Below are 24,281 nucleotides of genomic sequence, written 5' to 3'. Positions count from 1 at the left end.
TTTATGAATAATCCCCATCATACTTTATAGAAACTTATATTTAGTCATATCATAAATGTATACACAGTACTTATTTAAATGAGCATCAGACTTAAATAGTCATACTTATTTCCCATTTTTTAAGACTAACTTTGCCAACTGAGAAAATTGAAAACAAATTTTGTGATCTACATATACTATCTCTGTTACATAATACCTACATAGTGCATTATTTTAATATTCTTAAGCCTATCAAACATTTACTTCATGGTAATGTTCATTTTGTGGGAGGCAGGAAGTAGTGAGTGTGCTTTTTTAAAAGATAGCACCAAAAAAATTCCATCTTAATCTGAAATGCATATGCTTTTTAAAAAAAAACTAAAATGCATGCAATGTTGATTAAAGATTTTAAATATAGCCAAATGTTTAAGATCAACTTTGACTGGGGGGAGGAAGTGGGGGGTTGTGCTGATTGTAGAGCAGTAAATAAAATACTGAATCTGACATCAGTAAGCCCTGAGTTCAAATCCAGTCTCAGAGGCTTACTAACTGTGTGACCTTGGAAAGTTACTTAACCTCTCTATGCCTCACTTTCCTCATTTGTAAAATGGAATAACAGAACCTACTGCCCAGGGTTTTGGTGAAGTTCAAATGAGATAATAATTGTGAAGCACTTGGAATATTGTAAGCTCTATGTAAATGTTTATTATTTTTATCACCCCCAAAAAATGTGTGTTTACATACACATTGCTATCTCTTATATAACACAAAAAACAAGAACTGTGGAAAATCCAGTCGCATGCATTTGATTTGTAGCTAAAAATCTTTATAAATTTTTTAAAAAATGTAATTCTCAAGCTGTCATTAACCCCCTTAATAGGACGAAACTCAATTGTTCTTACTCCTTAGGCTGCTGAACTTTTCTCCTGGCATACTTGTGCTGTGCTTGCTGACTGACTTGCTAATTCTTTTTCTCTTTCTCTGCTTTTTTGTTTGATCATACTGCTAGTTAGGAGAAATCAGACTTCTGTTTCCATAACCTTTAAACCATCCTTAAATCCTGTGTTTGTCTGAAACATACCACTCTTGTATCCTTAAGGTAGAATTTAACCAGAACCATCATTTATCAGATAAGACCATTGCCTACTGCCTTTCATTATTAACTACATCTGGATTTCTGATCTGTTGTCTAAATATGGCTGAATCACTCACAAGATATCCATCCATTTCATTTGAATACCCATTCATTCTCTTTTGGAGGCATCCTGAGCTCATGGGGCCATGGGAAGAGCTGAGTGATGGTTCTGGGTGACCTAGAGATAATAATATCTTCTCCTTCCTTTTCTTCTTCTCTCGGCTTTGCTCCTTTTCCTGCACCTCGCTTCTGGCTTTCCTTCTGCAACTCTGACACTGCCCTATGTAAAAAAAAAATCAACTGCATCCTAGTTATCCCCATTTGTCCTCGTTCAGCATCTTGCAGCCCCATCAGCATTATGTCCTACAAAGCTGCACATTGTAGAAATCCAGCTGATCGGCCTAAACTCTTTATAAGGGCACCTGAAGGTACAGGAAGAAGGAGGACCCTGCACAACACAATGGTAAGTAGTCATTGGGGATGGGTTAATTAAGGGCCCAAGCCCATAGAACCATTAGGGTTGCAGAAATATCTGAATGACCCCAGAAGGAGAGAAGCTATAGACTGTATCACAAACCTGTTAGAATCCCCAGCTGTTGTCAAGGTGCAACTCAAACTGGACTTCTACATGAAGCTTTTCCTACTCTTCCTGACTACTTAGTGATCAGCATCCCCATCCCACAATACATACTACTCTACCTCCAGTTGCGTATTAAGGAACTTCCAGTGAGGAAATGCAAATCATCACCTTTTTCTGTTCTCTCTCTCTCCGTGTGTGTGTGTGTGTGTGTGTGTGTGTGTGTGTGTGTGTGTCTGTCTGTCTGTCTGTCTGTCTGTCTCTAAATATCCTTAGGTGTAGTTAGTTTGCAGAGGGCATTAGAAGCACTTACCTGGACTACTCTGAATACACCAGTAGATGGATGGCTGCTAGATATAAGTGTTTGACAATCCATCAATTAATGAGTATTTATCATTTGTCTATTATGTTCCAGGAAATGTGTTAAGTTGTTGGGGGTACCAAACAAAACAACTTTGGATCTCAAGAACTTCACTTTCTTTTAAGGGAAAAATCACATGTACACATAGAAATACATATAACTAACTCATCTCTAAATGAGTGTACACATGTGTTTGCCTGTGTGTGTGAATACTTTTTATTTACCTTAAATTCTTTTAAGGGAAATCACATGTGGATGCAAATAACAGTACCTATCTGGGAGTGTTTACATATATGTTTACATACATGTGCCTGTTTGAATCATTTTACTTACCTTTAATTCTCTTGAGGGAAATCACATAGACACAAATACAAACAATACATACCTACATGTGTGTATTTGGTTCACATGTATGTGCACATGTAGCTAATTTTGTTTGCTTTGTGGTTTTTTTTTTGAGAAATCACTGCATATAGAAGTAAATACAAATTTTATGTGCATGTGTATATAGATGCATATATGTATGGTTTCACAATTTCTCTTAAAAGAAGGTAAGGTCCTTGGGATCAAGGGTTGTTTTGTTTAGGAAATATAGCACAATTGCTGGCATAATATATACTTATGAAATACTGGATTCTCAAACACTAATACTAGTAGTAATCTATTTGTTTGATATGTCCAGAGTGGTCCAGGCAAGACAAACCCTCTCAGTGCCCTATGCAAACTTCCTCCTAGAAGTAAAATGTTTATAAGTGAAAGGTGATGGTTCGCATTAGGAGAGAGGATTCTTTGCTGGGAATTCCCTACTAAGCAAGCAGGTATGTGTATTATGGAATGGGGATACTGCTCATTGAGTAGGAGAAAAGATGAGGAATGTTTACATGTATGAGTTGGAATGTAAGTTGCCTTTGGTCAAGAGCTGGTGCAATGAAGGAAGTGCCTGCCAGGTCTGGGGTCTGGAAGACCCCCCCTCCCATGTTCAAATCTATCCTCAGACACTTACTAGCCAGTGTGACTCTAGTAAGTCACATAACCCTGTTTGCCTCAGTTTCCTCATCTGTTAAAATGAGCTGGAGAAGAAAATGACAGAACACCCAATATCTTTACCAAAACCCCATATGAGGTCATGAAGAGTAGAATACAAAGATAACTAAGCAATAACAATTGATGAGAGCTGAGGAAATCTAAAGAGATGGGGGGTGGGGGGGGAGAAGATGGAATACATTCTAGTCTCTAGGATCAGCCCATTCATTCAAGGTACAGAGAGACGCATGGAATGTTATGTTCAAATAATAGCAAATAGAACAGTGTAGATGGATCATAAGAGCATATGAAGGGGAATGATGTATAATAAACTTGGAAAAGTAGGCCGGAGTTAGACAGAGATGTATATTTTATCCTCAATTGGGAATCAGTGGAACTTTTTAAGCAGAGGAATGAAAATCATTACCTTTGTGGTAGTCTCTAGCACATGGGAATGCTTTAAGGAAAGCCATCTATAATTTCTCGGACATCATGGACATGTGCTGGTATCATTGTACCAAACATTAGTGTGACTGTGGTGACAGGCAGCATCTCCAAAGGGGAGCCTAAAGATAACTTCCTACCCATCCCTTATCTGTAGAAGCTTGATTGGTGATCTTGAATGCATTTGCAAAAAAAAGTATTCTTTTGGTGCTTTTAGGATGCATTTAGGTGAAGGTTAATTATTTAGTGTGTACTCTTCAGAGGAGGATATTGGGTTCAAATCCAGTCTCAGATATTTCTGAATTATATGGACTTAGGCAAATCATATCACTTCTTCAGATGGCATCTATTTGCCCATCTGTGAAATAAAGGGGTTGAACCAGATTGCCTCCAAGGGCCCTTCCAGATCTAATCACTCACCAATGATCTTCTAAACTTTTACTTTTTTTTTTCCTTTGCAATGATTATTAAAGAAAATAATGTGGAAGTACTGGTGCACTTGTGTATATTTTCATGTTGTACCTTGCACATAATAAGGTAGCTTAGAGATTAGGATGTTTTCCCTTTGTTTTGAATTGCATGGGCATTTTACATTTACTGTAAGAAATAGCCATTGTTTCTGTTTTTCCCTCTGGCTTTAACTGACTCATCAGTCAACTGAAAGACTCCACTAATTATCCAGCCATGATCATAGCATGACCTGTTTAATGAAAGCCTAGAACACATTATTTTAAAATCTTAACTCTTTTGAGTGACTCAGATTTAAGATGAAAGACTCTTAAAAGAATTTTTCATAGACCTTTTGAGGATAATGCGTGTGATTGGACAAGCCTGATGTTTATACCAAGAGATACAGTATTTCTCCTTCAAGCCCCTTGGGGCCTTCTAGAATCTACCTTTAATTCTTGATTGAGACACTTGCCAAAGGTGAAAGAAACTCTCTTTGATGTGAGAATTTCACATATTGACTTTGCACACTTGGGAGATCTTAGCTTTGGATTTAGAGCCATAGATCTGACCTGGAAGGTTTATTCTTGTACACACTGAATAAAGACATCGTGGAGGGAATCCTGCCTTTAGGGCAGGAATCTTCAACTCTTTTTTTTTTTTGGCCAGGGACCCCTTTGGCAGTCCCCTGAAACCTATGAACTCTTTTTCAAAATAATGTTAATAGAATAAAACAAAATACCTAGGATTACAGAGGAAATTACTTATTAGAATATTAAAAAAAAGTTTATATATGCCAGGTTAAGAACTTCAGTTTTAGAGGGAAAGATTAAAAAAAAAGAAAGTTCTTGAATCATTTTTTAATGGCAGCTTTACTTTATGGCAACTAGGTAGTGCAGTGGATAGAGTACCAAGCCCTGGAGTCAGGAGGACCTGAATTAAAATCCAACCTCAGACACTTAATAATGACCTAGTTAATATGACCTTGGGCAAGTCACTTAACCCTATTGCCTTGCAAAAACAAAACAAAAAAAGGCATTTGCTTTTTTTTTAAAAGAAAGAAAAATCTTTAGTTCTGCTCTGTATATATTGTGATCTGCATCCATAGAAGATTCGGATTGATGAAATCATAGATCTATTTGTAGATCTTTTTGCTATTAGATAAATATATCATTTATAGGAGATAGTACCAGGAATAGCAAAACTGTTAACCTCTTTCTAAAATTCAGGGTTAGAATGACAGCTCTCATTCTCTCCTTCCTCTCAGAACCTACTTTCATAAAAGGATTTGTTGAGGTATTTTCATCTTAAAATGTATTCAAACTCAACTCAAAAAGAAATATTAATAATAGCTCAAATTTATATAACACTTTATGAATCATTCAGTGCTTTCTTCTCAACAACTTTAGGAGGTAGGGAGGATGGCTTCTACTATTCCCATTTTACACATAAGAAAACTGGTTTCAAAGAGGTTTGGTCACTTGCCTGTGATCATAGAACTAGGAAGTATCTGCTTCTGAGGGTTTTCAGAATTGTAGCATAGGAGGAGAGGTTCAAACCTGGAAAGAAGGGCCTTTGGACATCATCTGACTCAGCCCTTCTCATTATTGTAATTTTGAAACCTAAAATTCAGAGGTTAGTTTAAGTGACTCATCCAAGACATGGAGAGGGGTGGCTAGGTGGCGCAGTGGATAGAGCACTGGTGAAGTCAGGAGTACCTGGGTTCAAATCCAACCTCAGACACTTAATAATGACCTAGCTGTGTGGCCTTGGGCAAGCCACTTAACCCCATTGCCTTGAAAAATCTAAAAAAAATTACAAAAAACAAAAACATGGATAAGTAGCAAAAATCAAGATTCAAAATCAGATCCTCTCATTCCAGATCAAGAACTCTTTCCATTATGCTGCCAGGTACTTGGAAAAGTGCAGAAATTAGTTAAGGTCAAGACCCGTCTTCTCTCCCAGGAGAAGTTGCTTTTAAAACCTTAATGTGAGATCTTCAGTTCAGGGAATCTTTCACTTTAATGAAGTAATGTGACCATATAATTCAATAAAATGGAAAAGTACTGACCCCTCTTTCCTACTACTTTTGTCACCTAGGACAAGTCAATAAGCTTCTCTGATCTCAGTTTTCTCCTCTGTAAAATGAAAGGGGATGGAACAGATGACCTTTAAAGTCCTTTCATATCTAAAGTTACTATCCTATAAAATTTCTTCTCCTCCCTCCCCCTCCCCAAGAAGTCCCAGATCAAGAAAGTGTGACCATTTCACCTAAGTCTTAACTGCAGGGTAGTATAGGATAGCAGTTAGCTATTAGACAATAAAAATCAATTGCCTACAATGTCCCAGGTATTGTGCTAAGCACTGGGAAAAGAAAAATGAAAGAAAGCCCCTACTCTCAAAGAACCCAGTCTGATGGAAGAGACAGCATGCAAACAACTATGTATAAACAAGCTATGTATAGGATAAAGAAAAGGTTTTCTGTAGAAGGTAGGATTTTAACTGAGACTTGAAGGAAATGGAGGTGAGAAGGGAGAACATTCCAGGAGGATGGGAAAAAGTAACTGAACATACCTAGAATTCAGAGATGGAATATCTTGTTCAAGGAAGAACAAGGAGGCTGGTGTCACTGGATCATGGAATATGTAGTAGGAGAAAGGGATAGAATTTGAAACTCAATTTTTGAAACTCATTTTAATTTTTTAAAAAATTATTTTAACAAGTAATTGGGGAAAATTATAGATAGATAGATAGATAGATAGATAGATAGATAGATAGATAGATAGCTGTTTAAAAAAAAGATTAGAAGACTGAAATGGTAGGGTGTTGAGCTCCAAATAGAGGATTTTATATTTGATTCTGGAGGTAATACTGACTGAACCACTGGATTTTATTGAGTGGGGGTGGTGAGCGGTGGTGAGAGGGTAAGAAAGAGGTTGATATGGTCAAACCTGATCTTTAGGAGGACCCTTTGACAGCTAAATAGAGGGGAGACCATAGTAGGTAAAGACTTGTGTCAGGAAGGCTTACTAACAAGCTATTGTAATAGTACAATTGGGATGCTTTAACTAGTTTTCTAAGTTGATTGAACTCCCAGAATTCAGCCAGACAGTTCACCTAATGCCAAATAATTAGACCAAGTTTTCAAATAATTAGGCCTGGGAAGTAGAAAGGGAAAAACTGTGAGATGAAGCCCTTTCCCATCTTCATGGAAAAGTATGAAAAGGCCCTAGAAATGAATTCTACTTTTGTTCAATCAACCAGTTTCATAGCCTCAGTCATTCTTAATGCTTGCCCCTTCCTTTACCTACTTTTCTAATCAGTTGCCATATCTTTTTTGATTCTCTCTCCCTGACATTTCTGATATCTTTCCCCTTCTTTCCATTCACACAGAAATTACCCAAGGTCCAACCCTTGTTGCTTCTCACCTCTACTATTGCAATAGCCTCCTAATTGGTCTCCCTTCTTCCAATCTCTTCCCCTTTTCAGTCAGTCCTCTTCATAGCTGCCAAAGTGAGATTAGCAAAGCACATGTTTGGCAATATCTCAGTAAATTCCAATGACTCCCTAACCCTTCCTTCAACTTAAAAAGAGACTAAATAGAAAATGAGTAATAAAAAAGATTCTTTCTGCCAAGCCTTATTAAAATCCAGAACATATAATGTTAAAACATGCTTGTCTCCTCCCCCTTCAGGCATCTTTCAAATTTATAGACTCAGAGACTTAGGGAAGAAAGAATTCATTTAGTCTCCCTTAGATGAAGAATTGACTTGCCTGAAGTCACACTAGTAACTGACTGAACCAGGATTTGAACCACGATCTTTTGGTTCCAACTCTTTCCTTTGAATTATATAACCTCCCACTGTTCTTCCCTCTTTTCCACCTTTTTCAGACTCCTTCAGGTTTATTTTAATCTGATCTCGTCTGTGTAAAAATGTTATACAGGACAGAGAGAGATGTCCTTGCTGATTGTACACCAATCTGTTTTGTTCGAGGACGAGTTCTCTCAGAGATAGTTTTGCCCACAGGAATAATGAACGTGTAGAAAATGGCGCACTACCTAGAGGCACCAGAGGGAGGTTAAGAAGGACACCCTGAAACAAACACTAGAAAACTATATATATATATATATATATATATATATATATATATATATATATATATAGATATATAGATATATAGATATATAGATATATAGATATAGATATAGATATAGATATATATAGATATATAGCAAATAATTATGTTTACCACTTGGACAATACCCTTTTTCAATTTTATTTTTCTAAGAAGAAACAACACTTATTGGTTAATTGGGCCTTCAACTCTCTCTAAAGATCTTTAAAAAAACCATTTCTTTAGAGCTATAGGAAAAGCAATTAGATGGTAAGGGGTTGAGATATTGGATGATGAGACAATGGAGGAATCAGATTTAGACACCACTCAGGCTTCGGGAAGATTTCAGAAACAGGGTAGGCTGGCTCAGGTATTCTGACAGCCACACTTAGAATATTTCTGTTCAAAGACTTTGCCATAACCCAAAGTAAAGGGCCAGATTCATTGAAAGTGTTTTCAGTATGGGGTGACTTTGTTCTATGTAATTCCAGTGACCTGGCATCATCCCTGTATATTATGATATTGCTTTGAATTTTGCCTCTGTCCAATACAGTACTGATTCTCTGGAGTAGAAATCAATGTTTGAACACCTTATGTGAATTTACAGAAATACTAGTGTGAGAACCTTTCTTAGTTTTCAGAGTTTAACTCTGGTAAAGGTTTAAAATAGCTTAAGTTTATCACTTAAGAGAGATGGCTTTTCATTGTAGATTAGAGAACCCTAAGACATACTGGGTCCAACTTCTTTCATGAAGAAATGCCTTTTTTGCAATATCAGTATTTAAAAAAAACACAAAAATAAACTATTTCTCTGGGTACACATGTAAGAACAAGTCTTTTTCTGTAAATGTTGACAGCAGTAGGAGCACAGATTAATATCTCTTTTGATAAATAGGAAGACCCAAGGCTAGAACTGAGGTGCAGTAACTTTTAAAACAAGGACCCACCTTTGGGTTTTAGGGGAACAAAAGATGATAAAAATTCTGATTGAATTTTTTAAAAAAGTTAAACATTTCTAAAGCATATAGAACATCCAGGTAGCTAAAAATTATAGTCTAAAACTGGTTTTAGCTCAATTTCCCAGATCTGAAGCACAAACTTTTTCTTAAAGGGGCAAACATGCACCATGGAATCAGCATAATCTTTATTGATAAGTAAATCATCTTGCTAATTAAGGTAAATTACTTGATTCCAAGGCCAGCAGGACCTTTCTTTGACTTAAATTATGATACCTATGATAACCTGCCTAAAACTGGAACAGGCACGGATTGATCCCATTGCCACCTCCACCAACTCAAATGCTGACTGTGTGACCCTTGTTGCTTCTGCTTTAGAAAAACCTAATTCTTATATGCTTTATCAACTTAGGGACATAAAAGAGAAAAAGAAAGAGAAAACATGCCCTTCCACCTCACATCTGGTGTCCGAAGAACTCTATCTCCATTAAACCCCAAAACTAGATCACCAGCTCCCTCTTCAGTTTGGTAAGTGAAATGTCGGTGGCTCATCTTACCTGAGAATCATCCCAGGTAAAAGAAACTGCCCATGTTTTTCCACACCTGAACTCCTCTCTACAGGCTATGTTGGGTCTCCTTTTCTTATAACAACTTATTTCTTAGGCAGGAAATAGGAATGGGGTTGAGAAATCACCCATTTTCTAGAGTAAACAAATTTCCCTTTATAGACAACTATAAGAAATACTTAAATAGCTGAATATTCTTACCTGTTTCTTGGAAATCCATTGGGAAGTACTTATTTGTCACAGTGTTAAGCAATAGAGAGAGAGAGATAGGCAAAAAAAATGCCTCTTACCTCAAGGAGTAGATTCTATTCGGAGAGAGAAAACCCATGCACATGTGATTAGGTATAAGAAATATATAAAATAAATGTAAAGTAATTTGGGGGAAATCAGCTGCTTCAAGGTACCTGCATCCTTTTTTTTTTTTTGAGAAAAAAAATGGAGTTCCTGGCATGCCTCCTTTTTTATGCCACGTTTCCTTATTTGTTTCCTAGGCACTCATCCAAGTCTTTGTCTCATTTACCTGGCACACCCAGACCAGCATCCTCCTTGTCACTTGGGTCATCCAAATCTCCCTCTGCTCAGGCACGGCCCCCATCACCTGGCAACATCCGGCCTATCAAGAAAGAAGTCAGGCTTGAGTCAGAGAAAAAAGACCTAGAGAAGGAACCAGAGAAAATAGTTGAAATATCATTAGAGGGTCAAAATCCTACAGAGAATGCTGAAGAACCTACCAAGGAGGAAAGCTCACCTGCCAAGCCAGAGGCTTCTCCAGGTAAGTCTTATCCAATGTCTCCACAGTGCTTTTACACATAGTAGGCATTTCCAAACTTGCTGTTTTGTTGTCAGACATGTTGCTGTTAGGGACACCATTTCTCAGCTTATCTCTCAATCCTCTTGGATTTATTTATCAAATGGGGATTTTAAAAGAAAGGGATTATTTATTCTTTTTTTTTTTAACTTGTTCTATAATTTTCATTTGTTTGTAGACTTCCTTCCACTAATGAGCATTAACATCTCTTCCTTGAAACTTAATAGTTATAGAGAATTTCCTGGGACACTGATAAAGTGACTGGCCCAGGATCACACAGCCTATACTGTGAAAACCTACTAGAGAGTAGAATGCTTGATGTTTTAAGAAAACAGTTTGACAACTTCCTGCATTACTTAAGAACATTAGGATAGGAGCAGAGAAAAAGGGTTGGTTCAGTGAGCCGTCTTTGGCAGGGTCACAGAATTTGAAAGCTAGCTGGGTTGGTCCAACCCATGTACAATAGGAATTCCTCTGATCCCATATCCAGTGAGTTTTTTTGTTTTTGTTTTAATTTTAGGTTTTTGCAAGGCAAATGGGGTTAAGTGGCTTGCCTAAGGCCACACAGATAGGTAATTATTAAGTGTCTGAGGTCAGATTTGAACTCAGGTACTCCTGACTCCAGGGCTGGTGCTCTATCCACTGTGCCACCAAGCCACCCCTATATACAATGGTTTTTAACAAGAGCTATCCAGATCTACCTCCAAGGGAGGGGGAAGGGAATTCTTCACCTCCACATGTAGCTCACTGTACTTCTGGACAGCTCTAATTTTTTTTTCCTTGATATCAAGTCTAAATTGACTTCTTTGAAGTTTCTAGTCATTCAAATATCAATCATGAACCCTGGGAAAAACCAAACTAGAATACTTCAGATGAGGTCAACCAAAGGCAGACCTCCATCACCTCCATACTCCTAGAATATACGTCCTTATTATAGCACAAGATTTGTTTTAGCTACATCACCATTGATGCTACATCACCATCATATTGAGCTTTCAGTCTAAAACAATTTCTAGGTCTTTTTCTTTTTAACTGAAATTTTATTTTGTTTTTCCAATTACATGCAGTGGTAGTTTTTTACCATTCATCCATTTGCAAATTTATGAGTTCTAAATTTTTCTACCACCTTCCCTTCTCAGTCTCCTCCCCATGGTGGCAAACAGTTTGGTAAAAGATGTACATTACACTTGTGTTTAACATATTTACATATTAATCATTTTGTGACAGAGGAATTAGGACTAAGGGGAAAGGAAAAAAACATGAGAAAGGAAGGGAAAACATATGAGAAGTTTTTAAAGAGTGAACATGCATTCAAGTTCCATGACTTTTTTCTCTTAATGTGGTCAGCATTGTCCACCACAGATCTCTTAGATTGTTCTTGATCTCTGAACTGTTGAAAGTTGCTGCATGCTAGAGAGAAATTAAGGAAATATGAAAGGTAGAGGGTGTTACAAGAGAGGAGGGAAAAGAGACTAATACCTATGTATGTGGGAAGAAAGTGAGAGATGAACAAAGTTCAAGAAGATACCATGTCTACATTCATTAGTTCAACAAACAGGCCATGCCTGTTAATGTGAAAATGTTCTCATGGTTCTTCTTCCTTCACTCAGCATCAGGACATGTAATTCTTTCCATATTTCTCTGAAGGCCAACACTCATGATTTCTTATAGAACAATAGTACTCCATAACATTCATATACCATATTCTAGTTCTTTTTCAGAGTAACTTTCTGATTCAAAGATGGACTGATAGTATTGTTGAAATTACAGCCCTCAAGATCATGATTGTAAAGCTGAAAAAAGTTTTATTGTCTTGGAAAGCAGGAGAGGAGGGACTAGAGGTCATATTAGGATAGAAAGGCTTGGACATGGCAGAGAGAAAGGGAAAAGATATTGTGATCATAAAGATCAATTTTAGAATTCAACATATTGGAGGGGAAAGTTTCCAGTGAAGGTGTGGTCTGAGTCATAATCAATGGATTTGTTGTTAGATAGTCCCAAGTTGGAACCCCAGCTCTACACACTGAACCTGAAAGAGGCCAGACACTTTTTCTTTTAATATTAGTAGCAGTGACAGTAAAAATAATAATGTTCAGACACTTCTAGTTCAATTCTATTCTAGTGATTGAATGATATAAGATGAAGAGTCCCTGTGCCTCATTGACCATATCCATAATTGATTCTAAGTCCATAGATTCTCCCTATTCTGATTCTCTGATATTTCCAAGAGTGGATGTTCTAAAGCCTCTCTCCCTCACTTATATATATATATATATGGCCTACAAAAGGCCAGTCATGCATCACAAAAGAAGGATGGAAGGTCCAGGTACTAAGTAGAGAGCCCAAAGATATTAAGGGAGTTATTAACAAATGAGAGAAGGTCCAGGGAATGATGAAAGGGCTAGATATAATATGGGGCTGAGAATTCTTAGCCTGGAGGAGAGAATGTTTGGGAGGGAAAGAGGGGACACATACTTGCTATCAAATACTTGCAGAGCTTTTTTCATTGGAGAGGAATACAGCGTGTTATATATATATGATTTTCCTTGAAGTCAGAGGGGGAGGACCAGAAGAAATGGTCAAAATTCATCCAAGAACTGTTTATAGCCCCTCTTAAGAACATTCTGCTAGATGCCAGGGATACCAAGACAAAATGGAATAGTCCCTTCAGTGAGTTTACATTCTAAAAGTAAAGACTACATGCATATTTATAGGTGTATACAAAACAGATATAAGATAACCTGGGGGGAGGGAGGAGAGATTGTAGGATCAGTTACTGAAGGAACTAGGAAAGGCCTTTTGCTGGAGCTCAAATCTTGAAGTAATCCAGAAATTCCAAGAGTGGAGTCTAAACTGAAAGTTCTTTGTCTTTGGTTCTCAAAGAGGACCTAGACCTCTAGAAGATTAAGCTGTGGATTTAAGTAGAGGGAGGGCTTAGCAAAGTCATCAGCCTCACTCTGTCCCCTTGAGCCATCTAGGTCCAATGGCAAGATAATAGATCTGGGGGGTGGCTAGGTGGATAGCGCATCCCATTTATTTTAAGTCTTTCTGATCATTATCATCTTTGCCATTTTTACTTAAATATTTGCAATAAAAGTATTTGTTTTTAAATTTTTGTGCCCCAGGGGCTTGTCTGTATGTGACCATGAACAACCACAGGATAGTTGACTAGGTGGGCTAGTGGATAAAGCACCTGCCTTGGAGTCAGGAGTACCTGGGTTCAAATCCGGTCTCAGACACTTAATAATTACCTAGCTGTGTGGACTTGGTTAAGCCACTTAACCCTATTGCCTTGCAAAAAAAAAAAACACCTAAAAAAAGACCAAAAAAAAGATAATAGATATCTGGAAGACTGGAGATTGCCCCATACAATGAGAAACCTTGACCTTTTTAAGCTAAGGTCTGACTGAGACAAAGCCCATTTAGTGATTTAAGGGTAGATAAAAAATGTGATTGAAGAATAGTTTGGACTCCCAAGTCAAGCTTGGCGTGGGATTGTTGACCAATTTGATCTGTGCTGCCATGGCAACCTCAGATTGGGGCTTGAAATTAAATAAATCTTGGAGTTTGGGGGGAATGAATTAATTAAATGCTTGACTAAATTTAGCAGACTAATTTTTAAGTTGATAATTTTGTATGACCTGGGAATGATATTATAATATCCAGATGGTCCTCAGAAACAAGGTTCCCCATCTCTGGTGTAAGGCTTGATCTTAAGAAAAAAGTCTAGCCTGCAAGCCCCAGGATATCTTTTGAGGTTTCATTGATCAATTTTATATTCCTTTGAGCAGAGAATTCATAAATATACTCTATGTGGACAGAGAGAGAGAGAGAGGAAAGAGGGGGGGAAAGGAAGAAGAAAAAGAAGGAAAGACATAATGTACAAAATAAAATTATATATAATATATAAATGATAAAGTCTTACATAATAAGAACAAAGCCAGCATCATTGATAAGATGTAGAAATTTGTCCTTATAAATTGCATTGAAATTCATGATTAAAATTAGAAAACTGAGCATCCTAAAGTACTAAGAAAGGTGAACAGTGGTCAGTAGGAAGATGTCCACTTGCTATTTACATTGTTTCAGGATAATCCTTCATTTAGGGTTTAGAGTTTGCCTGCCCTAGTGTGGGCATGGTCACATAAAAGTGAGTCTACAAAATGTCATGATTTTCTGCCTGCCCCCCTCCATGATCACCTGATTGGATTGGGAAAGGATTGAAGAAAACCATAGAGTCAAGACTTTCTGCCTGTATTTCCTTTTCCAGTTAAGGTATTCCCAAAGTGAGCCTGGAGCACCCAATGGAAGCATTAACATTCACATTCACAATACTCAGAATCCGAAGATGCTAGAGAAAAATTAAGGAAATATGATAGGGAGATGGTGTTACAAAAGAGTGGGGGAAAGAAACTAATACCTATGTATGTGGGAAGGAAGTGAGAGATGAAAAAAGTTCAAGCAGATACCATGTCTACATTCATTTGTTCAACAAACATTTATTCACTGCTTAATCTGTAACTAAAGATGTGTGCTAGGAGCTTGTTTTTATTAAGATATAAAGACATGATTCGTGCTTTCAAGAAGAATACAGAATGCAGTCACAGCTTAAACCTGAGTAAAGGTAAATGATCAATAATCTTAGATGTGGGGGAAAGACTTGGACATTATAATACAGCTAAAATTTTTAGTGTTTTGCAAAGTACTTTACACATCTCATTTGAGCATCACATCCATGTGTGGTATATCCTGTTATTTTCATTTTGGGGATGAACAAACTGAGACCAAGAAAAGATAGGCAGCTTGCCCAAAATCACAAAACTAATGAGTATTTGAGGCAGGATTCAAATCCAGAACTCCCTAAAATGCCTTCTAAGAATCTATCAACTATCCCAACAGCAACCACATTAAAGATGATGGGCAGAATATAGTTAACAGCTACCAGAGATAACATGATACTAGAACCTCACTGTTCTAGCTGATTATAGATAGTGTAGGGCAGTGGTGTCCAACTTATATAGAAACAGACAATACCAGGGCTACTAAGCAGTATAATAAGACTCCCTGTGACTGCCTATTGATTTAGAAAACCACATAGTAATGTTAGACATGTTCTATTATATTTTTAATTCATTTTATTAAATATTTCCCAATTGTATTTTAATCTGGTCAGAGTCTCACTGGGTTGTGTTGGGGGCAGCTGGGGGCCTCCTTGTGTGTGGCATTTCTGGTGTAGACAGAGTATAGATGCATGCTGAATCCCCAGTTTCCTTTTGTATCTTGTATTGGAGTACAATCTCTGGACCTTTAGTGTAGGAGCTAGAAGATAACAGTCAGTAACAAGGGCTTTCTTTTTACATTTTCCATGACTCACACAGCTCTGTTCAAAGAACCTTGAAATTTGAGGAGTTTGTACTTCATTTCTCAACCAAATGAATTAAGACGAAGGTGTAGGATACACAAACATAAGTAGACAGTGTATTTTCCTTGAGTGTACCCAGCTTCTTCTTGGTAACAGTATGAGAGAGATAGGAAGAGTAGAACCTCAGTGTATCTTATTCCTGGCTCATTATGACACAATTTCAGCTATGTCTCCAGGGTAAGAATGCTAAGGATTGAGCTATTATCTAGACTACAGTAAATTAGTAATAGATATCAAATTGAAAATCAGAGAAGTGAGATAAAAGGAAACTTCTACTTTGTGCAGTTCTGTACTCATAGTGGATACTCTATGTATGTTACTAATTGATTTGTATATAAAAAAAGACTTTGTGTTAAAAAAAATGATTATCTGATTGCTGCGTATGTTCCTCAAGAAAACTTTTCTGTCACTTATTGTCCAGATACAGGGATAAAATTTGGCTGCAAATCCTTGAAACCTCAGAATTTTTATTTGTCATTTTTTCTTTTGACACTGAACTATATGTAAGTCTGTGGGACTTATATGTGAGTCTATGGGACTATTTTTGTTCTTGGGATTTAATTCAATTTAATTCCTTTTATTGATCAGCCGCTCCAGTGTCAGTGCCATCCCCACCATCCACCATACCCTCATCTGGTTTGGGTAAGACCTCTGCAGGGACTACTGACCCAGAAGAGGCCACAAGACTGCTGGCAGAGAAGAGGCGGCTCGCTCGGGAACAGAGAGAGAAGGAAGAACGAGAAAAGAAAGAGAGAGAAGAACTTGAAAGGTAAGGAGGCAGAGTTGCTTTTTTTTAATAAGGATCCACTGTAAAGTCCAATCTGTGTATAAATGAACTAAGTGTTAAACTAAATACTGATATAAGCTTAAGTTTTTAAAATGAAGATAGCAGGCTTGATCATGCCTTCTAGGGAAAGACTATCTTTAACTGGCAAAAACTCTAGCAAAATTCCTGACTTTATGGGCAGTCAGGTGGTACAGTGGCTAGAGTACAGGGCTTGGAGTCAGGAAGACCCGAGTTCAAATCAGGTCTCAGACAGTTACCAACAATGCCACCCTGGCATTTACCCTATTGACCTCAGTTCCTTCTTCTGTAAAATGAGCTGAAGAGGGAAATGGCAAACCATTCCACTATATTTTGCCAAAATGGGGTCACAAAAACAGACTCTACTGAAAATGACTAAATTACAACAAATGGTCCATTAGGAATGGGTCAATACAAATCCATCTTAGTTACTGGCAAACAACTTAAGAGTCATACTCATGATTAAAGAATAGTAATCGGACCCTATATCCATAGACTGATTTTTCTGAATTTCTTTGAAATGCAAAGTTTCAAATTAGTGATAGCATATTAGATAAATTTCAACTCTGGAAGATAGTCAAATCTATGAAACTTTGTGAATCTCCTATAAGGTACATTAAGTAACTTATTCCCCTTAGACTGCCACATGTCTTCATACTTTGTCCTTTATTGCTATTCAATGTATCCAGTGGAGATTTTCTGCCAGTCACTTCAGTAAATTGTCTTTGTGATGAACTACGGCCCAATCCTCCTTCAGGCAACTCTTGGTCCTGTCCTTTCCTAGGAGGAAGAAGGAAGAATTAGCTCAAAGAGTAGCTGAAGAAAGAGCTCGAAGAGAGGAGGAAGCCCGAAGGCTAGAGGCTGAGAGGGAGCAAGAACAGGCCAGGGAGAGGGAAGAACAACTACGCCGGCAAGTAGAAGAGCGAGAACGCCGAGAAAAAGAAGAAATGGAGCGACTTCAGAAACAGGTATGTGAAATGCCCAAAGGGGGACATGATTTCAAATAGGCTAGAAACTCCCACGTGATCATTTAGGTTCATTAAAAAAAAACAAAAAAGTTATTATTGTTGCTGTTGTTATGTTGTTTTTTATAATTATGGTAAAATGGAAAGGATGCTGACTTTGGAATCAGAGAACCAGAGTGCAAATCCTTTTCTCTGTCTCAATCTTATGTGATCTTGGACAAGTCCCTTAACCTCTATATTTCCTCATCTGTAAAAAAAAAAAGTAGTAGTTGTATTAAATTGCCACTAAGGTCCCTTTTAGCTCTAAATCTATAATCCTATTTCAGATTTCAAGTAATAATCTCAAAAGGAAATTACAATATTTTTCTTTGTTATTAATACATTCAATCTCTGTGGTTCAGTCATTTTTTCAGTCTTCATGACCCCATTTGGGGCTTTCTTGATAAAGATATTGGAGCAGTTTACCATTTCCTTTTCAAGTTCATTTGACAGATGAGGAAACTGAGGCAATTTAAGTGATTTGTCCAGAGTCACCCAACTAGTGTCTGAGGTCAGATTTGAACTCAGGTCTTCCCAACTCTAGGCCTGGCACTCTAGCTTTTCTTCTGCATTATGCTCGCTATATCTTATAGAAAGTCACCCATTGGTAAAAACAGAGGACACTTTTTCTCTTTAGAAAGAAGAAGAAGCCCGCCTTCGAGAGGAAGCCGAGAGAGTTCGACAAGAGCGAGAAAAGCATTTCCAAAGAGAAGAGCAGGCACGCTTGGAAAGGAAGAAGGTAATGAGACACACAGCTTATAGCAATTTTACAGAGTGTTCTGGTTACTTATGCAATCTATAGCCTCAGACATCTTCTCCAACCCCGATCCCTCAACAAAACCACCACTCAACTGTCCCAAGAAAATAAGAACTTCTTTTTCCATGAATTAATCCATTCAGACATGTAGTCACCTTCAGGGTAAAGACTTCATTTTCTTTGTCTAATCTAAATCCATACTGCAGGCAGGACTTCTTGAGTTCCACTACTTATCCTCTTTTGCTATAATAGCTTTGGTTAGACCTCTGTCCCTTCTTGGCAGAGATGGGGTGGGACTATGGTTAGGGTGAATTGAATTGCATATACTGCTAGAAGTGACTAGTGTGTTGGTTTTTGCCAGATTGCTTTCCCCCCTTCTTTATTTGTTATAATAATTGACTCCACTGGATAGGATATGAAAGGGGTTTATTTGGAAATGAAAGTGATGTAAAAACAAAAAATATACTTTTTTTAACGTGTGAACATAGTTCTGGAACACATTTGGGATGCAGCTTTTGTTTCCTCCAAAAATAGCACAAAGATCTGTTACTGATTTGCTTCGTTTGTAAAATGTGCCAGGCTCATTCTATTTCTAGATCTAACTCTGGCTTACTGTTTCTTCTCTGGTAGCGACTTGAAGAAATTATGAAAAGAACCAGGAGAACAGAAGCTACTGATAAGGTAATGGCATTCTTTCTTTCTTAGAGCAGGATTGTTTCTCTTCGCTTGTTTTTCATTATTATTCTCATTTATAAAATAATGCATTTTCTTTTGTAGAAAGCTAATGACCAGAGTAATGGAGACATAGCCAAGGGAGATACCACAGGTGGAACAGGTATTTACTTTATTGTACTCTCAGAAATGTATTATACACCCAGAAATATAATAGAATCATGGAATCACATGTTTAGGGAAGGATACCCCAAAGACCATATTAACCAACCCTTTTATTTTATCAGTAAAGAAATTGAGGCCCAGTTGTGCTTTACCTGGAATCATATAGATGAAAATGACAGAGCTGGGGGATTTGAAAGCAAGTTCCCCAGGCTCAACCTTTGTTTCCACTATTCCACCAGACAGATGAATTTAGAAGATGTATATTCAGTCTTCAAAAAGTTTTTTGCTGTTATTTAAAAATAATCAAGACTTTGAGGTCATTTTATCTCTCAGTGGTAGAATGTCAACCCTTACAAGTTAGAGAAGGAGAAGTTATTACCTTTCCTTCTTTTAAATGAATTAAATTTAAAAATTATAACAAGAGTCTATTTTTCATTATTTAACTGAAATTTCATGTGTTTCCTGCTATGTAATGGAACATCAAAAGTTACTTATCTTCATCCCCAAAAACTTTTAATTTGCTTATTTGGGCAATTTTTCCTTGAGGATGATATCTTTAAAAAAAAAGACCTTTCTGGATTGACTTTTTTCCTGGTATTAGGACAGTTTTATAATTAAGAATTTGTTAGAATTTTTAATAGAAATTCTCTTTTTTTTTAGTAGATTAATTCATAAATACAAGACAGTCAACTTAAACAGAAGTTTTATTCTGAGAAAGCAAACAACTTCTATAAATGAGCTTTTAGAGCATATTTTCCCATTGAAATGGGGCTTATATCTGGTGGTTAGGGTCCCAAGCCAGCCTGCAAAAACCCATTTGACCCATAATGTACCTCAAATATATTATTGCACTGTTTATAATATTTTAAAAGGTAACAGTTGGGGCAGCTGGGTGGTATATGGCTCAAGCACTGACCCTGAAATCTGGAGGACCTGTGTTCAAATCAGGTCTTAGACACTTGACACTTACTTGCTATATGACCCTAGACAAGTCACTTTCCTGATTGCCTTAAAGAAAAAAAAGTGTGAGAAAATGCCTTAACACAGATTCTCCTCCACTATACAATTCCTATTTCTCCCTACCCTATTCCATATAGCCTTTTTCTTCCTCACTCTCTTATACTTATTGCACCAGGATTGGAGGCTTCCTAGCTCCAACCTTCTGGCTCACAGAAGAGGGAAAACCTTCTAGCTTGGAAACACTGAACTATAAGCTCCCAAGAGAATGGGGGTCATATCCCATCTAAACTTTGCATCTCACCCGGTGACCTGAATTTAATTTTGCAAATATCTGGCAGATGATTAATGTTTGTTGAATCCAAATGTAGGTTCATGGCCTATGCAGAGGCTCTAGCAGAGCCTGGACCTGAGATTTGGAAATATTTGGGGTAGATGCCACTTGTTGATATCTAGAAAAAGTTCCTCATACACTATGCTGTCTTTCTTTTTCTGTTATTTGAGACTAAGGCTTCTCTTCATCCTAGGATATGACTTATATGTAGTTAGATATCGATAGATAGATAGATAGATAGATAGATAGATAGATAGATAGATAGATGGATGGATGTGAAGTTTGGGAAATGTATACATATATGCATTTATAAACATACATGTGTGTATATGTTGGCAGAGAGATGTTAAAACCTTGATGAAAAAGCAACTTGTAATTTTCTCTAGGTGTCATTTATCTGCCTCTGCTCTGACCCTCTAAATCTCTAATTGTTTCATATGATTCTGAAAAAAACTCAGTGGATTCCACTAAGATCCTTTGCAGTCGTGTGATACTCTGGGTGCTTCCTGCTTTGTGGATCCCCTATGTTTGTGACCAGCTGTTTCATGGCTCCAGTTTCTGGAGTTTTTGCAGTTCCTACAGCTTTGCTTTAAGTTGAGCATCTAAATTTTTGCCAGATTGCAAAACGAACTCCTTGGAATTGCTGTGTTCTCTCATTTACAGCTCTAACTAAAAGCTGTTGCAGATTTGCTTGAAACCCTGTTCCCTAGTTGGCATGGCTGTGAGTAAACAGCTACAGGCTTTTGAATCTTACCCTAAATTCTGGAATCCGATTTCTCAGTGGTTGATATCATTGGCTTCAAATCAAGCACTAATAGCATTGAACCTTAGGGAGGCACACTTGGGAATAAGAATTCTTACCTCACGAGATCTTAATTCAAAACAACTATATTTTGGACATTTTCAAAATAAACGTATTTCAACATAAAGTGTTTTATGACTTACACTGAATTCTGAAGGGATGGCTTATCAACTGCAAGCCTCTTGAGAGATATATTATTTCCATATTTATTGACATGGTCTTAATCAATTATTTTAGTATATTTCTAGATAACTGTAAATAGACAATTAGCAATAGACAATAGCACATTATATCATTTCATTTTACTTTATTGGGCAAATATACAGTGTGTGTTAACCAGAGACTAGATTTTTTTTGTTTGTTAATTCTAACATCTTCATCTCTATGGAAACATCCAGGAATATCACCTCTTCCATGTGTGACAGACTCTTCAAGGAATGGAGAACCAGTGTCTAGCCCACATCAGCCAACAATGATCGTGGACAGGTGAGTCAAGCAAGCAGTGGAGGCTTTGGGAGTCTCTGAAAAATTATCTTTGACCAAAAGTGAGACTTTTTTTTGCAACCATGTGTTTTACCTGTTATCTATCATTAGGGGTTCTTAAAAAGAAACTTGGCCTTGTATTTTATATCACCTTTTTGTTTTCTTGTAATTGTTCCTTAAAGCACAAAGTTTCTATTTTCCTAGAAAATATTCCTGTCATTATTTTCCTAATGAGAAAAGAAAATAATAAAAGCTAAAAATCTATGCAATACTTTAAGATTTATAGAGAATTTACCCCATGTTGCCTCATTTCATTTTTACAACAATCCTGTGAGGTTGGTACTATTTATGAAACATTTTTTTAATGGAATAAATGCTTCTGCATGGGTTGCTCCCATGCCCAGAACAACAGTTATAATTAACTATAGCAACAGTGAAAATTGATGTGTGCTTTTGCATATATTATCTTACCCTCACCTATTGGACCCCCCCAACTCTCTTCAATACTAAGTTCAAAGACAATCTCATTGCCCCATTTTCCCCTTTCCCTAATTGTTAGTTCTTCCCCTCCTCCACCTTCTCCCATCTCCATGTATTTAGTTGCTACTTAATCCTTATTTATACTTGCAGTGTCTGTCACCCTAGTAGACAGAAAGACAGGGACTGTTTCATGTTTGTCTTTGGGTCCCCAGGACCTGGCAAGGTAGGCATTGATTAAATATTTATTTATTGATTTCCCTGAAAACTCGTGGTCAACGTGTCATCTTGGCATAAAAAAGTGTTTTCTTTTTAGCAATACTAAAAATAATTAGACTGTAAGCTCTTTGAGAGCACAGGATATCTTTTGAATCCCTAATACATAGTAGGAACTTAATAGATGTTTGATTAATGAATAATGTTACTAGTAACAGGAATTTATATAGCACTTGAAAGTTTGTATCTTATTTGATCCTCACAATGAGGCTGGGAGGGAGGTGTTACTATTATCCTTCAGTAAAAATCCCTGGACCTTTTTCAAAGGAAATGTTGCATAGCCATGTACCTTTTAACATCTTTCTTATTTTTTTGAAACCTAAATGGGTAACTGGCTCATCATGCAGATTAGACAAAAGTTAAGTGACTCACCTAGGGTCAGACAGTTAGTCTGAGATCCGATTTGAACTCGAATCTATTCACTGCACCACCTGGCTGCTTTGTCTATTGGACAGTTTGCAGTGAACATTTCTTGACAAGTTTGGGTTCATCAATATTCAAAATAAAATGAACTAGTAATGCTTCATTCCTAGAAAAGAGAAATGTTTATTATATGTATATTTAAATATATTTATCTTAAAACTGGAATGCTAAAAAGAACTTAAAAAGATAACTAATTGTTTTTTCACGTAGCCCAACTTCACCAGGGCTATATTCATATTCTTCAATGATCTGTCATCCTTGATCGATGCCAGATTACAGCAGAGTGATTCATAAGTTTGTACAATTATGAGTAATTTAAGAAACCTGCATTTATATGGTGCATTAAAAGCAGTGCCTCTTACTTAGCTCAGAAACTGCAGGTAATAGCAATTAACTGCCAACAATAGACATGTGCTCTGGGAAATACTCCAGGTTACTTGGAGTTCATGTCCTTTTCACCTCCTATGCATGGATATCAATATTATTTGCAGCCACATTCAGATATAAAACAGTAGCAACTCATTTTGCTTACATGTGTATGTGTGTGTGTGAACACAGAGAATTTATAGAAATATTTAATAACATAGCTGTTGAAAATATTGGTAACATTTTGAACCATAGCTCAGCAAAGGCTGGTAACTAATGAGGTTTTTGTTTAGCATTTTTCTAGAATTTATTTTTGAAGCATCTATAATAATCTCTCACAGTACATTATTCCAAATTAATAAGCTTTCATTTTCTAGAGTGAGTGCTAGAACCATTAGAAAGTGCTGAGACCTGAAGGGCTTCAAATTATTTTATAATAGTTGATTTTTTTTCTGCTGTCAAATCTAGTTTTCCATACTCCTCTAACAGTTACTCCTATGATGTCCTGTAATGTGATTGGCACTAATTGGAAGACAGCATCCCATTGTTGGTATCTCTTTATGCCTGTGGAATTGTTAACTCCTTGTAAAACTGACAAGATTATCTCTGCTTAAAGTTTTATTAATAATGATCATTCAGCTGTTCGAATAAATGATGCAAAACCGGTTTATAATTACCTTTGACATGTATTTAGACACTAGCTTTTTCTCACTCTAAAGCATACCTCTATTTCTGTACTATAACAACAAAGGTGCTTTTTCATGGTCAAATATTATCTGATTTACTCTTTAAGAAGATCCTTAATGTTTCTTACTGAAAAATAAAAGCATAGATTCAAAGAATACTATACTTAATGGAGGAGGAGATACAGAATACAGTGCTAGGTGCTAGTATTTGACTAAATTGTATATTAGCCAGTCCTTTTA

General features: G+C 36.9%; 1 protein-coding gene across 3 annotated transcripts in view; it reads left to right on the top strand.

The window, feature by feature from the left end:
* The window catches only part of MAP7 (microtubule associated protein 7), a 229,253-nt gene that overhangs the window by 192,264 nt on the left and 12,708 nt on the right, over positions 1 to 24,281 (top strand). For all 3 annotated transcript variants that reach the window (XM_074187667.1, XM_074187668.1, XM_074187669.1), the window contains exons 8-16: positions 1,450 to 1,577; positions 9,451 to 9,566; positions 10,096 to 10,376; positions 16,423 to 16,603; positions 17,424 to 17,607; positions 18,281 to 18,382; positions 19,031 to 19,081; positions 19,178 to 19,235; positions 21,729 to 21,816. In XM_074187667.1, coding sequence (XP_074043768.1) covers positions 1,450 to 1,577; positions 9,451 to 9,566; positions 10,096 to 10,376; positions 16,423 to 16,603; positions 17,424 to 17,607; positions 18,281 to 18,382; positions 19,031 to 19,081; positions 19,178 to 19,235; positions 21,729 to 21,816 — 1,189 coding nt within the window. The remainder of the gene's footprint in view (positions 1 to 1,449; positions 1,578 to 9,450; positions 9,567 to 10,095; positions 10,377 to 16,422; positions 16,604 to 17,423; positions 17,608 to 18,280; positions 18,383 to 19,030; positions 19,082 to 19,177; positions 19,236 to 21,728; positions 21,817 to 24,281) is intronic.

Source organism: Macrotis lagotis, chromosome 5 (genome assembly GCF_037893015.1).
Source record: "Macrotis lagotis isolate mMagLag1 chromosome 5, bilby.v1.9.chrom.fasta, whole genome shotgun sequence".
NCBI classification, from domain to species: Eukaryota; Metazoa; Chordata; class Mammalia; order Peramelemorphia; family Peramelidae; genus Macrotis; species Macrotis lagotis.
This window is presented reverse-complemented; position numbering and strand designations above follow the sequence as displayed.